The sequence below is a fragment of the Pelodiscus sinensis genome, chromosome 5 (assembly GCF_052426305.1).
Source record: "Pelodiscus sinensis isolate ZL-2025 chromosome 5, ASM5242630v1, whole genome shotgun sequence".
In the NCBI taxonomy this organism is placed as follows: Eukaryota; Metazoa; Chordata; order Testudines; family Trionychidae; genus Pelodiscus; species Pelodiscus sinensis.
The window spans coordinates 135885660-135899418 of NC_143056.1; the positions used below are offsets into that span (position 1 = coordinate 135885660).

Consider the following 13759-nt stretch of genomic DNA (forward strand, 5'->3'; position numbering starts at 1 on the left):
AGCCCCCCGGCTGCAGGGCAGACTCACTCTGCGGGGCTGGGGGCCAGGCCCACAGGCCGGGAGACCTGGGCTGGGTTCCCAGCCCCATAGCCCCTCTGCAACGTGTCAGGGGCCCCCGACCCTGCGCCCCCGTCCGCAGCCAGAGGTGACCGGCGGCCAGTGGAGTAGAAGGTTTCATGCGTCTCAGAGATGCGGCGCAGCGAGGGGGTGATGCTGACTCAGGACCAGGGCAGAGCCTGACTCCTCTGGGGGGGGCTTCACCCCCTGCCTTGGTCCAGAACATCCCGTTCCCCCAGCCCAGCCGACACTAACGCAGCCCCCTGGCCCTACCCGCCGGGGCGGACCCCGCCTCTGGAAACGGGTATAAGAGGCCTGGCCGGGGGCTGGACTGAGCCTTGCAGCCGTGCCTCTAGCCAGAACGCGCCTGGCGTGGGCGGGGGAGCGGGCACCACGGGGGGGGAGCCAGGCCCTAGGGACTAGGGTTGCCAGATGCTTTAACCAAAAGTACTGGCCCCGCCCCCCAAAACACCGGGGGGATTCTGCTGAGAGAAACCCGGACGGGGGGAGGGGGGGGACTAAGGTAGCTGAGCAAAACAGGAAAGAGCTCCAGGCTGGCTCCAGGCTGCAGGACCCTGCCCGAGTCCGGCGCCCGCGCCCCAGGCTGGCTCCAGGCTGCAGGCCCCTGCCCGGGTCCGGCGCCCGCGCCCCAGGCTGGCTCCAGGCTGCAGGCCCCTGCCCGGGTCCGGCGCCCGCGCCCCAGGCTGGCTCCAGGCTGCAGGCCCCTGCCCGGGTCCGGCGCCCGCGCCCCAGGCTGGCTCCAGGTGGGCAGGTAGCGCCCCGTCCCGGTGGCTGCGCATTGCATGGGCGACTCCTGCCCCGCCGGCCCCAGGACCCCGTGGCACCCCCCCCTGCAAGGGCCTTGTCCCAGGATCCCCCCGCCCCCCCGTGGGCTCCTGGGGGCCGAGGCCCAAGGAGACTGAGCTGCCCCCTGCCCAGCCGGCTCTGCCCCCTGAACCTTCCTGGGCCTGGGCCCCGCAGCACCCTGGGCCTGTCCGACTCACGGAGGGGCTGCCCCAGCCCCGTCTGCCCGCGCAGCCGCCCCCGGGATGGGCGCGAGGGACCCCTGGGCCAGGCAGCGGGAGGCAGCAGCTTTATTGAGCCGGGCGGAGTGCACAGGCGCTGGGAGACGGGGCGGGTGGGGGCCAGGCTGGGCCGGGGCTCATGGGGCGCTCTCCCCCCAGGCCAGGGCGTGGAGCCGGTCGGCGGCTGCCTCCATGCGCGGCCGGTACTCCAGGGCCTGGTGGTTCCCCGCGGGGACACCGGCCAGCCCGTGCAGCAGCCCCCAGCAGCAGCCCGCGATGACGCCCGTCGAGTCGCTGTCACCTGCGGAGAGACCGGCACAGCTGGGCACACGGGACCCTCGCCGGGGGGTGGGAGAAACGGGGGGGACAGGATGCGGCTGGCGCCGGGGGGGGTGACGGGAGGCGGCTGGCGCCGGGGGGGGTGACGGGAGGCGGCTGGCGCCGGGGGGGTGACGGGAGGCAGCTGCGCCAGGGGGGGTGACGGGAGGCGGCTGGCGCCGGGGGGGTGACGGGAGGCGGCTGGTGCTGGGGGGGGTGACGGGAGGCGGCTGGCGCCGGGGGGGGGTGATGGGAGGCGGCTGGCGCCGGGGAGGGGGTCGGGAGGCGGCTGGTGCTGGGGGGGGTGATGGGAGGCGGCTGGCGCCGGGGAGGGGGTCGGGAGGCGGCTGGTGCTGGGGGGGGTAATGGGAGGCGGCTGGTGCTGGGGGGGGTGACGGGAGGCGGCTGGTGCTGGGGGGGGTGATGGGAGGCGGCTGGCGCCGGGGGGGGTGATGGGAGGCGGCTGGTGCTGGGGGGGGGTAACGGGAGGCGGCTGGCGCCGGGGAGGGAGTCGGGAGCCGTCTGGTGCTGGGGGGGGGTGACGGGAGGTGGCTGGCGCAGGGGGTGATGGGAGGTGGCTGGCGCCGGGGAGGGGGTCGGGAGGCGGCTGGTGCTGGGGGGGGTGATGGGAGGCGGCTGGTGCCGGGAGAGGGTGACGGGAGGCGGCTGGCGCCGGGGGGGGTGATGGGAGGCGGCTGGCGCAGGGGGGGGGGTGACGGGAGGCGGCTGGCGCAGGGGGGGTGACGGGAGGCGGCTGGTGCCGGGGGGGGTGACGGGAGGCGGCTGGCGCCGGGGGGGGTGATGGGAGGCAGCTGCGCCAGGGGGGGTGACGGGAGGCGGCTGGCGCCGGGGGGGTGACGGGAGGCGGCTGGTGCTGGGGGGGGTGACGGGAGGCGGCTGGCGCCGGGGAGGGGGTCGGGAGGCGGCTGGTGCTGGGGGGGGTGATGGGAGGCGGCTGGCGCCGGGGAGGGGGTCGGGAGGCGGCTGGTGCTGGGGGGGGTAATGGGAGGCGGCTGGTGCTGGGGGGGGTGACGGGAGGCGGCTGGTGCTGGGGGGGGTGATGGGAGCCGTCTGGCGCCGGGGAGGGGGTCGGGAGGCGGCTGGTGCTGGGGGGGGTGATGGGAGGCGGCTGGCGCCGGGGAGGGGGTCGGGAGGCGGCTGGTGCTGGGGGGGGTGATGGGAGGCGGCTGGCGCCGGGGAGGGGGTCGGGAGGCGGCTGGTGCTGGGGGGGGTGATGGGAGGCGGCTGGCGCCGGGGGGGGTGACGGGAGGCGGCTGGTGCTGGGGGGGCACTCACCCCCGTGGAACATGGCGCGGCTGCAGAGCTGGTCCCAGCTGGCGCCGGCGCCCAGCAGTGCGTCGTAGGCGATCATGGGGGCGTCGTGCCCGCTGCGGCCTGCCCACCCCTCCAGGCTGAAGCTCTGGTAGGTCCTGTCCCTCTCTGCTGGGCCGTAGGGGGAGGGGAAGCGGGGGGGGCCGCGCCCCTCACTCAGGCCCCGCTCAGCCAGGTACCTGTGGGCAGCGAGGTGAGCACTGGCCCCTGCCCTGTTCTCACACCATCCCCCCAACCTCCTCCTGCCCCGCACTCACCAGCCCCATTTCTGGGGGAAGTAGCTCCAGGCCTCCCTGTTGGGCTGGGTGTCGACACCCGCGTCCTGCACGTAGGCCTGGGCCAGGGGCAGCGTCTCCATCAGGCCGGCTCCCCACTGCGCCAGCGGCCGCCCCTGCACCGCGTAGGCCGTGAACAGCGCCGCAGCCAGCGCCCCCAGGTACCCTGCAAGGGCCGGCGTCAGCCCCACGGCCCCCAGGCCCCCGCAAGGGCCGGCGTCAGCCCCACGGCCCCCAGGTCCCTGCAAGGGCCGGCGTCAGCCCCACGGCCCCCAGGCCCCCGCAAGGGCCGGCGTCAGCCCCACGGCCCCCAGGTACCCTGCAAGGGCCGGCGTCAGCCCCACGGCCCCCAGGTACCTGCAAGGGCCGGCGTCAGCCCCACGGCCCCCAGGTACCCTGCAAGGGCCGGCGTCAGCCCCACGGCCCCCAGGTACCCGCAAGGGCCGGCGTCAGCCCCACGGCCCCCAGGTACCTGCAAGGGCCGGCGTCAGCCCCACGGCCCCCAGGTCCCCGCAAGGGCCGGCGTCAGCCCCACGGCCCCCAGGTCCCCGCAAGGGCCGGCGTCAGCCCCACGGCCCCCAGGTCCCCGCAAGGGCCGGCGTCAGCCCCACGGCCCCCAGGTACCCGCAAGGGCCGGCGTCAGCCCCACGGCCCCCAGGTCCCCGCAAGGGCCGGCGTCAGCCCCACGGCCCCCACGTCCCCGCAAGGGCCGGCGTCAGCCCCACGGCCCCCAGGTACCCTGCAAGGGCCGGCGTCAGCCCCACGGCCCCCAGGTACCCGCAAGGGCCGGCGTCAGCCCCACGGCCCCCAGGTCCCCGCAAGGGCCGGCGTCAGCCCCACGGCCCCCAGGTCCCCGCAAGGGCCGGCGTCAGCCCCACGGCCCCCAGGTCCCCGCAAGGGCCGGCGTCAGCCCCACGGCCCCCAGGTCCCCTGCAAGGGCCGGCGTCAGCCCCACGGCCCCCAGGTCCCCGCAAGGGCCGGCGTCAGCCCCACGGCCCCCAGGTACCCTGCAAGGGCCGGCATCAGCCCCACGGCCCCCAGGTCCCCGCAAGGGCCGGCGTCAGCCCCACGGCCCCCAGGTCCCCGCAAGGGCCGGCGTCAGCCCCACGGCCCCCAGGTACCCTGCAAGGGCCGGCGTCAGCCCCACGGCCCCCAGGCCCCCGCAAGGGCCGGCGTCAGCCCCACGGCCCCCAGGTCCCCGCAAGGGCCGGCGTCAGCCCCACGGCCCCCAGGTCCCCGCAAGGGCCGGCGTCAGCCCCACGGCCCCCAGGTACCCGCAAGGGCCGGCGTCAGCCCCACGGCCCCCAGGTACCTGCAAGGGCCGGCGTCAGCCCCACGGCCCCCAGGTCCCCGCAAGGGCCGGCGTCAGCCCCACGGCCCCCAGGTCCCCGCAAGGGCTGGCGTCAGCCCCACGGCCCCCAGGTACCCGCAAGGGCCGGCGTCAGCCCCACGGCCCGTTTTCCCCTCCAGCTGCCAGTGCCCCACCTGTGGGGTGATGGTGCGTCATGCGCCCGCTCTCCACACTCGTCCGGATCAGGGCCTGTAGCTCAGTGGGGCGCGGGTACCTGGAGAGCAGGGGCAGTGCAGGGTCAGGCCCCTAAGGTCCCCCCCGATACGACCCCCATCCCCTGGCGCCCGGCCCCACCTGAGCCCGATGGCCATGGAGCGCATCGCCGCGCCGCAGCCTGTCCCGCGGGGGTTGAAGGGGATCCGGTACCCGGCCGGCTCGCCCGGGCGCAGCTGGGACGTCCCTGTGGGGAGAGGGCCGGTGACGCGCCGGCTCCTGGGCCACGGCCCAGCCAGCCGGGCGGGGGGGCCAGGCTCTACCGTACCCAGGATGCTGGTGGGGCCGGGTTTTCTGCCCTCCATGTCGCCCATCGCAGCTACGTAGCATCGAGCCAGCTCCTGCAGCAATGGCTCCCCCTCCAGCCCTGGGGGGCAGAGACAGGGGTCAGCCCCATGGCCGTCCCTCCCCCACCCCTCCAGCCCTGGGGGCAGAGACAGGGGTCAGCCCCATGGCCGTCCCTCCCCCTCCCCCTCCAGCCCTGGGGGGCAGAGACAGGGGTCAGCCCCATGGCTGTCCCTCCCCCTCCCCCTCCAGCCCTGGGGGCAGAGACAGGGGTCAGCCCCATGGCCGTCCCTCCCCCTCCCCCTCCCCCTCCAGCCCTGGGGGGCAGAGACAGGGGTCAGCCCCATGGCCGTCCCTCCCCCTCCCCCTCCAGCCCTGGGGGCAGAGACAGGGGTCAGCCCCATGGCCGTCCCTCCCCCACCCCTCCAGCCCTGGGGGCAGAGACAGGGGTCAGCCCCATGGCCGTCCCTCCCCCTCCCCCTCCAGCCCTGGGGGCAGCGACAGGGGTCAGCCCCATGGCCGTCCCTCCCCCTCCCCCTCCAGCCCTGGGGGGCAGAGACAGGGGTCAGCCCCATGGCCGTCCCTCCCCCACCCCTCCAGCCCTGGGGGCAGAGACAGGGGTCAGCCCCATGGCCGTCCCTCCCCCTCCAGCCCTGGGGGGCAGAGACAGGGGTCAGCCCCATGGCCGTCCCTCCCCCACCCCTCCAGCCCTGGGGGCAGAGACAGGGGTCAGCCCCATGGCCGTCCCTCCCCCTCCCCCTCCAGCCCTGGGGGCAGAGACAGGGGTCAGCCCCATGGCCGTCCCTCCCCCACCCCTCCAGCCCTGAGGGGCAGCGACAGGGGTCAGCCCCATGGCCGTCCCTCCCCCTCCCCCTCCTCTCCAGCCCTGGGGGGCAGTGAAAGTGGTCAGTCTGTGTCCCCCAACCTGGCTCCAGCCAGGGCTGCCCCACTCACCGGTGGCCAGGGCCTCTGCAGTGGCAAGGTGCAGTACGGTGTCATCGCTGATGGGCCAGTCGGGGGGTGCAGCCTGGATGCCCCCCAAGCCCCCCAGCTGGGCCAGCTCGGCGTGGATCTGGGGGCCCGAGGGGCAGTATTCCCACAGCTGCCTCCGGTAGCCCAGCGCGTCGCCAGCCCCGCTCAGCACCATGGCCGCCCGGTACGCCGCCCGCGGGGGGGCCCTGGGGAGACGGGGGTCAGGAACCCCCCCAGATCCACTCCTCCCCCACCCGGTACGCCGCCCGCAGGGGGGCCCTGGGGAGACGGGGATCAGGAACCCCCCAGATCCACCCCTCCCCCACCCGGTACGCCGCCCGCAGGGGGGCCCTGGGGAGACGGGGGTCAGGAACCCCCCCAGATCCACTCCTCCCCCACCCGGTACGCCGCCCGCAGGGGGGCCCTGGGGAGACGGGGGTCAGGAACCCCCCAGATCCACTCCTCCCCCACCCGGTACGCCGCCCGCGGGGGGGCCCTGGGGAGACGGGGGTCAGGAACCCCCCAGATCCACCCCTCCCCCACCCGGTACGCCGCCCGCGGGGGGGCCCTGGGGAGACGGGGGTCAGGAACCCCCCAGATCCACCCCTCCCCCACCCGGTACGCCGCCCGCGGGGGGGCCCTGGGGAGACGGGGGTCAGGAACCCCCCAGATCCACCCCTCCCCCACCCGGTACGCCGCCCGCGGGGGGGCCCTGGGGAGACGGGGGTCAAGAACCCCCCCAGATCCACCCTTCCCCCACCCGGTACGCCGCCCGCGGGGGGGCCCTGGGGAGACGGGGGTCAGGAACCCCCCAGATCCACCCCTCCCCCACCCGGTATGCCGCCCGCGGGGGGGCCCTGGGGAGACGGGGGTCAAGAACCCCCCCAGATCCACCCTTCCCCCACCCGGTACGCCGCCCGCGGGGGGGCCCTGGGGAGACGGGGGTCAGGAACCCCCCAGATCCACCCCTCCCCCACCCGGTATGCCGCCCGCGGGGGGGCCCTGGGGAGACGGGGGTCAGGAACCCCCCAGATCCACCCCTCCCCCACCCGGTACGCCGCCCGCGGGGGGGCCCTGGGGAGACGGGGGTCAAGAACCCCCCAGATCCACCCCTCCCCCACCCGGTACGCCGCCCGCGGGGGGGCCCTGGGGAGACGGGGGTCAAGAACCCCCCAGATCCACCCCTCCCCCACCCGGTACGCCGCCCGCGGGGGGGCCCTGGGGAGACGGGGGTCAGGAACCCCCCAGATCCACCCCTCCCCCACCCGGTACACCGCCCGCGGGGGGGCCCTGGGGAGACGGGGGTCAGGAACCCCCCCAGATCCACCCCTCCCCCACCCGGTACGCCGCCCACGGCTGCAGCCTCCCCAGTTGCCCCCAACCCTCACCCAGCGCTATGGCTGGGCTGGGGGGGGTGCGGGAGAGGGGGGTGCGGGGGAGGGGAGTGCGGGGGAGGGGGGTGCTTACGTCCCCTCCATGGTGCCTTGGCCTGGCGGGGGGGGCCTCTCAATCTCTGCAGGCCCCTGTGTCCGTCCGTCCGCCCGCCCCTGCAGGCCCCTGTGTCCGTCCGTCCGCCCGCCCGCCCCTGCAGGCCCCTGTGTCCGTCCGTCCGCCCGCCCGCCCCTGCAGGCCCCTGTGTCCGTCCGTCCGCCCGCCCGCCCCTGCAGGCCCCCGTGTCCGTCCGTCCGCCCGCCCGCCCCTGCAGGCCCCTGTGTCCGTCCGCCCGCCCGCCCCTGCAGGCCCCTGTGTCCGTCCGTCCGCCCGCCCGCCCCTGCAGGCCCCTGTGTCCGTCCGTCCGCCCGCCCGCCCCTGCAGGCCCCTGTGTCCGTCCGTCCGTCCGCCCGCCCCTGCAGGCCCCTGTGTCCGTCCGTCCGCCCGCCCGCCCCTGCAGGCCCCTGTGTCCGTCCGTCCGCCCGCCCGCCCCTGCAGGCCCCCGTGTCCGTCCGTCCGCCCGCCCCTGCAGGTCCCTGTGTCCGTCCGTCCGCCCGCCCGCCCCTGCAGGCCCCTGTGTCCGTCCGTCCGCCCGCCCGCCCCTGCAGGCCCCCGTGTCCGTCCGTCCGCCCGCCCGCCCCTGCAGGCCCCTGTGTCCGTCCGTCCGCCCGCCCGCCCCTGCAGGCCCCCGTGTCCGTCCGTCCGCCCGCCCGCCCCTGCAGGCCCCTGTGTCCGTCCGTCCGCCCGCCCGCCCCTGCAGGCCCCTGTGTCCGTCTGTCCGCCCGCCCGCCCCTGCAGGCCCCTGTGTCCGTCCGTCCGCCCGCCCGCCCCTGCAGGCCCCTGTGTCCGTCTGTCCGCCCACCCCTGCTGGCTCAGAGATTTGTGTTGCTAAATGCGGACGTGGCGCGGTGCCAGCTCTGGCCGGGCGCCCTTAAAGGGGCCAGGGATGCCGGAGCTGCGGGTGAGAAGGGGGGACGGGGGGCTGCTCTGTGCCTGGGATGGGGGTTCACACCAGGCTGCAGCTGGGGGGCAGGACTCGTGGGCTGCGTCTAGACTGCAGCTGCTTTTGCGGAAAGACGTGCCAGCTGCTTACACTGGCCGCTCGACTTTCCGCCAGAGCACGGCCGAGCCCAGGGCCGAGTCAGGGAAATGCTGCTCCCGTCGGGCAGGGGGCCGTGTCGACAGCTCACGTTTGTGTTGCGCAAAGAGCCCCGCTGGCGAACATGGCGACCGGGGCTTCCTTGCGCAAAAGCGTCTAGATCGGCACGGACGCGTTTGCAGAAAAGCGTCCTGCCGATCTAGACGCTCGGTTCCGCAAATGCTTTAACGGAAAACTTCTCTGTTAAAAGCATTTGCTGAAAATCCTGCCAGTGTAGACGGAGCCATGGGGTGTCACGGGCTGTGGGGGTCCCCGGGCCCTGTCCCCCACCCGCAGCCAGAGGGGACTCTCAGGCGGCAGCTAGAAGAGAAGGTTTGTTGGATCCCAGGGACACAGCGCACCCCAGACGTGTTACAGGAGCCAGGAGCAGCCGGCCCAGCCCAGCCCAGCCCAGCCCAGGAACAGGGGGGGTCTCAGAGCCAGGGCTCCTGCCCCCCAGCCCAGCCCAGCCCAGCCCAGCCTGGGGACGGGGGGGGGGTCTCAGAGCCAGGGCTCCTGCCCCCCAGCCCAGCCCAGCCCAGGAACAGGGGGGGTCTCAGAGCCAGGGCTCCTGCCCCCCAGCCCAGCCCAGCCCAGCCCAGCCTGGGGACGGGGGGGGGGGGTCTCAGAGCCAGGGCTCCTGCCCCCCAGCCCAGCCCAGCCCGGGGACGGGGGGGGTCTCAGAGCCAGGGCTCCTGCCCCCCAGCCCAGCCCAGCCCAGCCCAGCCTGGGGACGGGGGGGGGGGGTCTCAGAGCCAGGGCTCCTGCCCCCCAGCCCATCCCAGCCCGGGGACGGGGGGGGGTCTCAGAGCCAGGGCTCCTGCCCCCCAGCCCAGCCCAGCCCGGGGACGGGGGAGGGGTCTCAGAGCCAGGGCTCCTGCCCCCCAGCCCATCCCAGCCCGGGGACGGGGGGGGGGGTCTCAGAGCCAGGGCTCCTGCCCCCCAGCCCATCCCAGCCCGGGGACGGGGGGGGGGTCTCAGAGCCAGGGCTCCTGCCCCCCAGGTCAGCTCGGCTCCCTGCTCCCCTCACTAGGCCAAGGTAATGCCAAACTTGTTGAACCAGTGGCCAGACACCCCCGGCGCCCCCAGGAGTGCTCCCCAGAGACCCCGGCCCCCCCTGGGCCCCCCTCCCCCGGCGCCCCCAGGAGTGCTCCCCAGAGACCACGGCCCCCCCTGGGCCCTCCCCCAGCGCCCCCAGGAGTGCTCGCCAGAGCTTAGCCGTCTGCTTACCCATACAGGAGGACTTCATACACCAATCACACAAGGAGGAAATTCGGGTTCGTCAGAGCGGTGCCCAGTGCAACACACAGAAGAAGCCCACAGGCTACTGCCTCAATCGCTCTTGCGTTCACTCCAAGGATTTTATCCAAGGTGCGGTGCGGCTGCGATTGTGCAGATTCCAGTCACACAGACCGCGGGGACAGGAGCCCCTTGGTCAGCCAGTCCCCGGACAGGGATGGCTCCCAGACTCACTCACACCCCACAGGGAAGACGGATAGACACAGAGACAAGACAGTCCTCAGTCCGGACAAAACATAGAAATAATTACCTGATCAGAGTCCTGATGTTAGATCCCGGGATCCCTACCAGAACAGAGCGGGAACCAACAGGTTCGATGGAGTAGACTTCGCTGTGGTTGTGCACCTTTCCATTCTGGCAGAGAACCGCTCCGGCCAAATGCCCAGGTGCCGGCTACCACGGTCATCCTGCAAGAAAGTCAGGGATCACACAGTTCCAGCGAAGACGGTTGCCATCTCGGTGGGACCTCCAAATTGTCAAAGTCAGAAAGAACTCACAGATTTGTCTGTTTATTAGCAAAGCTGCTCTGCTAAATGCACTCAGAAAATGTGAGTGCCATTCAAGGTTCAAACCCCTTGATTTATACAGTCAAAAGAAAGCCAAAATTAACAGGATTAAAAGAGGGGCAAAACGTCACATAATTAGTGTGAGGCTAGTCAAGTATCTTCATTTCCACATCAAGCACACAGTCCATATCTCCTGTCCATATCTCCTTGATTCTCACTTGCTTTCTCCCGAACACCTAATGTTCCTTTTCCTATTAACTCTGGCTAGCACTCTGATCTGCATACCTACAAACAGCATTCACATACTGTTCTTCTTCCTGTTCAGAGACAAACAGTATTCCTTCAACTTATTCAATGATTACAGCATAATTCATCTTTCTCGTACAGTATAATTCTTTCTATTTTCACACTTGTCTGAGGAACAGCGGTTTCTATTAGGGGACATGCCAAAGAGTGTTCGACCTCTTGTTGGTTAGACTCAGGAACTCCGAGCCTATGTCAGAAATGTTGCAGAAGAAATAAGAGAGCAGGATCCAGTGAGGAGAATGCAACTTAGAAGTAAACGAGAAGTGGAGGAGTTTCGTCTGCTATCCGAACAGAGAATAGAGAGGCGAGACCGAGAGCATGCAGAGAGAATGGCAGAACAGGCAAAGAGAATGGCAAGCCTTGAACTTCAGCTTAAGAGGACAAAGATCAAAAGGAACTGTGTCCTCCTGAAAGTTCGGTGTATGACCGTGTGGGCATGTGGGGTAATGTTGTAGCCCAGCCCTGAAGCATGTGTGGGGTTTGTGAGGGGGGTACAGGTAACTCTGGGAAGCTTTCTGAGGCTAGTCAATCTTATTGTAACCGAAAGAAAAGTGTCTCTAGATGTTTGCCTGTGGCAGGTAGCCATGAATCTGCGAGTGAGGCTCCTAAGGGCCTGTCTAGTGCCTCAAAGGCGAGGCCGAAATCAACACCAGGGCGGAAAAAGCCCAGAAATCAGAGAGAGTTTTCTGGGGCTGGTCAGTTTTACTGTAACCAAGGGGAAAGTGTCTCTACATGTGTGCCTGTGGCAGATGGCTGTGTGTCTGTTCAGGGGGGCAGTGAGCCTGGGGGTGAGGGCCCGTCTGATGCCTCAGAGGTGAGGCTGGAATCAGAACCAGGGCAGGAAGAGCCCAGAAATCAGGGAAATGTTTCTCTGGGGCAGTCTGGAGGGGCTGGCCAGAGTGAAGTTTTAGTTGAGGAGTTGTTGGCTGGTGAGGTTGGTGGAATTGAACCTGCACAAGCTGAAATTGAGTTGTGTGAAGAAGCACAGTGTGTGCAAGCTGGCAATTTGGCTGGTGGAAGTAGCAGTGGGGCAGTAAAGGAAGCTGTCTCAGAGTCTAGCTGCAGGCCTGAAATTAGCCAGGGGTGTGGGGACAAGGGAGAAACTGTCTCTGGTTGTCTGTCCGTGTGTGGGGAAGAGTTTCTTCCTTTGTCTGAGGAAGGTGCCCCACAGCCTGTGTTGGCTGAGAGCAGGGCTGTTGTCCCAGAGGTGGGTCTGGATACAGAGAAGGCCCAGAAAGGAGGTGGCTCTAGGTTTGTGTCTGCTGGGGAGGAGGATGCTGTGACTTGGGTAGATCCAGGCAGTGTCGTGCATGAACCCCAGAAATCAGACAGTGGGGACACTGATGTTGTGCCTGATGCTGCTGTGTTGCTGGCAGAGGGGGGAGCGACTCTGTGGGACCAGGGTGTGACGTAGTGGGGGTACTTGCTGGGCTGTGGTGACCCCTGCTGTCTGGAGCAAGACCCCCCCCCATGGAGAGGAACAAAGGAAGGTGGATGCTGCCCTGGCTGGGGGGCAGGGCTGGAAGAGGGTTAGTTGCTGGCTGGAAGGCAGAGAAGAAGGAGCTGGGGAGGGGGCTGGGACTCCCCTATCTCAAGGGGGGCATTGAGACCTCTTAGCCCCCAGTTCCTGTAACCAGATTACATCTGTGCTGCGCTGTGCTGGAGGAGCAATAAACCACCCTCAATTCCACTGGCTGGTGCAGTCTGTTTGGGCCATTTCGGGGTGCAGGAGACGGGGAACCCCCAACGTGCCATCACACAGGGTGACCCCTTAGCCCAGGCACAAGGAGAGAATTTGGGCATGATAACTCTGGAGCCTAATGATGGTGTGGAAGTTTACAGCCATCTAGAGAGCTGCAAAGGGAGAGAAGGTGCCTCTGACCCTGTATCTCGTGAGTCTGTCTGTGTGCCTGAGAGGGGATTGTCTGTGAATCCACCAGAGGGGCTGGAGATAACTCAGGGAGTAAGGGAATTGCAGGAGGAATTGGTTGTGGCTCAGCAGGGCAAGGCTGCTGCAGAGCCAGGGAAGGGTGAACTGCTGCTTAAGGAAGCTCATAGGGAGGAGAGTCCTGGCAGTGCTTGTAGCAAGCAGTTTGCTGTGACTGAGAGAGGTGACGATGCCTGGCTTGGAGAAGGCATCCAGGAGAAAGCTCTGCCTGTAAAAGGCAGCAGCTTCTTGTGTGAGGCACTTGTTTTGGTGCCTGGCGGACAGAATTTGTCTGTTAACAGTGACTCCACTGACTTGGGTTTAGGGAAACCCAGCGTGGATGGTGGTGGAGAGGTCTCAGAGGGACTGAGGGTTGTTCCAGATGAGGCAGGAGCAGCCAGAGAACTGGAGCAGGCTGATAACCCAGTGACCGTGTGTGACCAGCTTGCTGGGAAGTCAGTGTGCGTGGGACAGGATTGTTCCCAGGTGAAGGAGGAGAGTGGGAACTTAGTGTCTCAGATTCAGGAGAAGGGCTGGGTAGCTAAGTGTGCAGAGCAGAACAGCTGTGTGGTCACTCTCCCTAGGATGCAGGAGATGGCGATTAAGCTCCCATCTCTGGACACGGTGGACACTAGTACTCAATCAGGGAGGTTGATATCTGGTTCCATGTGGAAACAGAGGTTAGAGAGGGACAGAGGAGAGACTTGGGAGTCTACAGCTCACTGCTGTTACCCCACTGAGTGGGGGAAGGGGGAGAATTCCAGGGCCATTGTGAGCCAGGGAGTCACACCCAGCCAGCCCTTTGTCTTGGTCAGGCCAGAGGTTTCAGGCCTGGAGCCCAGAGGACAAGGGGGAGGGGCAGGACTTGCTTTGGTCAAGAAGATTTGCAGGTTGAACCTGAAGGGCCAAAACTGCAATGGTGTGGGGCCAGAGAAGGGGCCTGACAGAGAATTTCAGTATACACCTGAGATAGGATTGTTCTTGTTACTGATGTTAATTCTGGTAACCAATGGATTATTGTTGCAGAGAATTGTAACGATATACAATGGGCATGATCCTATGGAAATACCATGTAATCTGTCTGGAGATGTACCAAACGACAGACGGTATATAAGAGACATTGTGATGTTGCTATTTCATGGTTAATGCTTGTAACTGGGCCAGGAACTTCTTACAGGACAAAAAAGGTTCCAGCCAGAAGGTCCTGTGTGAAAAGGGAAACTGAGGCACACCACCATTTTGTTTTTGTGGATAAGTGCAAAAATGCCTACACTATTTGGGGTGAGAATACCTGCGTTCACACAATGTTAATTGTGGTTCAGAG

At 68.6% G+C, this 13759-nt stretch overlaps 1 protein-coding gene across 3 annotated transcripts; it reads right to left on the reverse strand.

The window, feature by feature from the left end:
• Positions 1-1134: 1134 nt before the first annotated feature.
• On the reverse strand, positions 1135-10728 carry LOC142825843 (ADP-ribosylhydrolase ARH1-like). Of its 3 annotated transcripts, none has more exons than XM_089778786.1 (9): positions 10588-10728; positions 9947-10103; positions 5811-6034; positions 4840-4938; positions 4653-4758; positions 4493-4572; positions 2990-3173; positions 2697-2911; positions 1135-1383 (listed from the first exon to the last, which is right to left on the reverse strand). In XM_089778786.1, exons 3-9 carry the CDS (start codon positions 6001-6003, stop codon positions 1220-1222), a joined length of 1041 nt encoding a protein of 346 aa, XP_089634912.1. In that variant the 5' UTR covers positions 6004-6034; positions 9947-10103; positions 10588-10728; the 3' UTR covers positions 1135-1219. The 3 variants fall into 3 exon arrangements, with proteins under 3 accessions (XP_089634912.1, XP_075774047.1, XP_089634911.1); XM_075917932.2 differs by having other exon boundaries at positions 10488-10628; XM_089778785.1 differs by lacking the exons at positions 9947-10103; positions 10588-10728 and adding an exon at positions 7296-8026.
• Positions 10729-13759: the final 3031 nt, after the last annotated feature.

Excerpts from the sequence above, each read along its gene's own strand:
- LOC142825843 (XM_089778785.1), bottom strand. Across the intron at positions 4,573-4,652 it reads TCCATGGCCATCGGGCTCAG|GTACCCGCGCCCCACTGAGC; the intron begins GTGGGGCCGGGC and ends CCTGCTCTCCAG. Across the intron at positions 2,912-2,989 it reads TTCCCCCAGAAATGGGGCTG|GTACCTGGCTGAGCGGGGCC; the intron begins GTGAGTGCGGGG and ends CGCTGCCCACAG.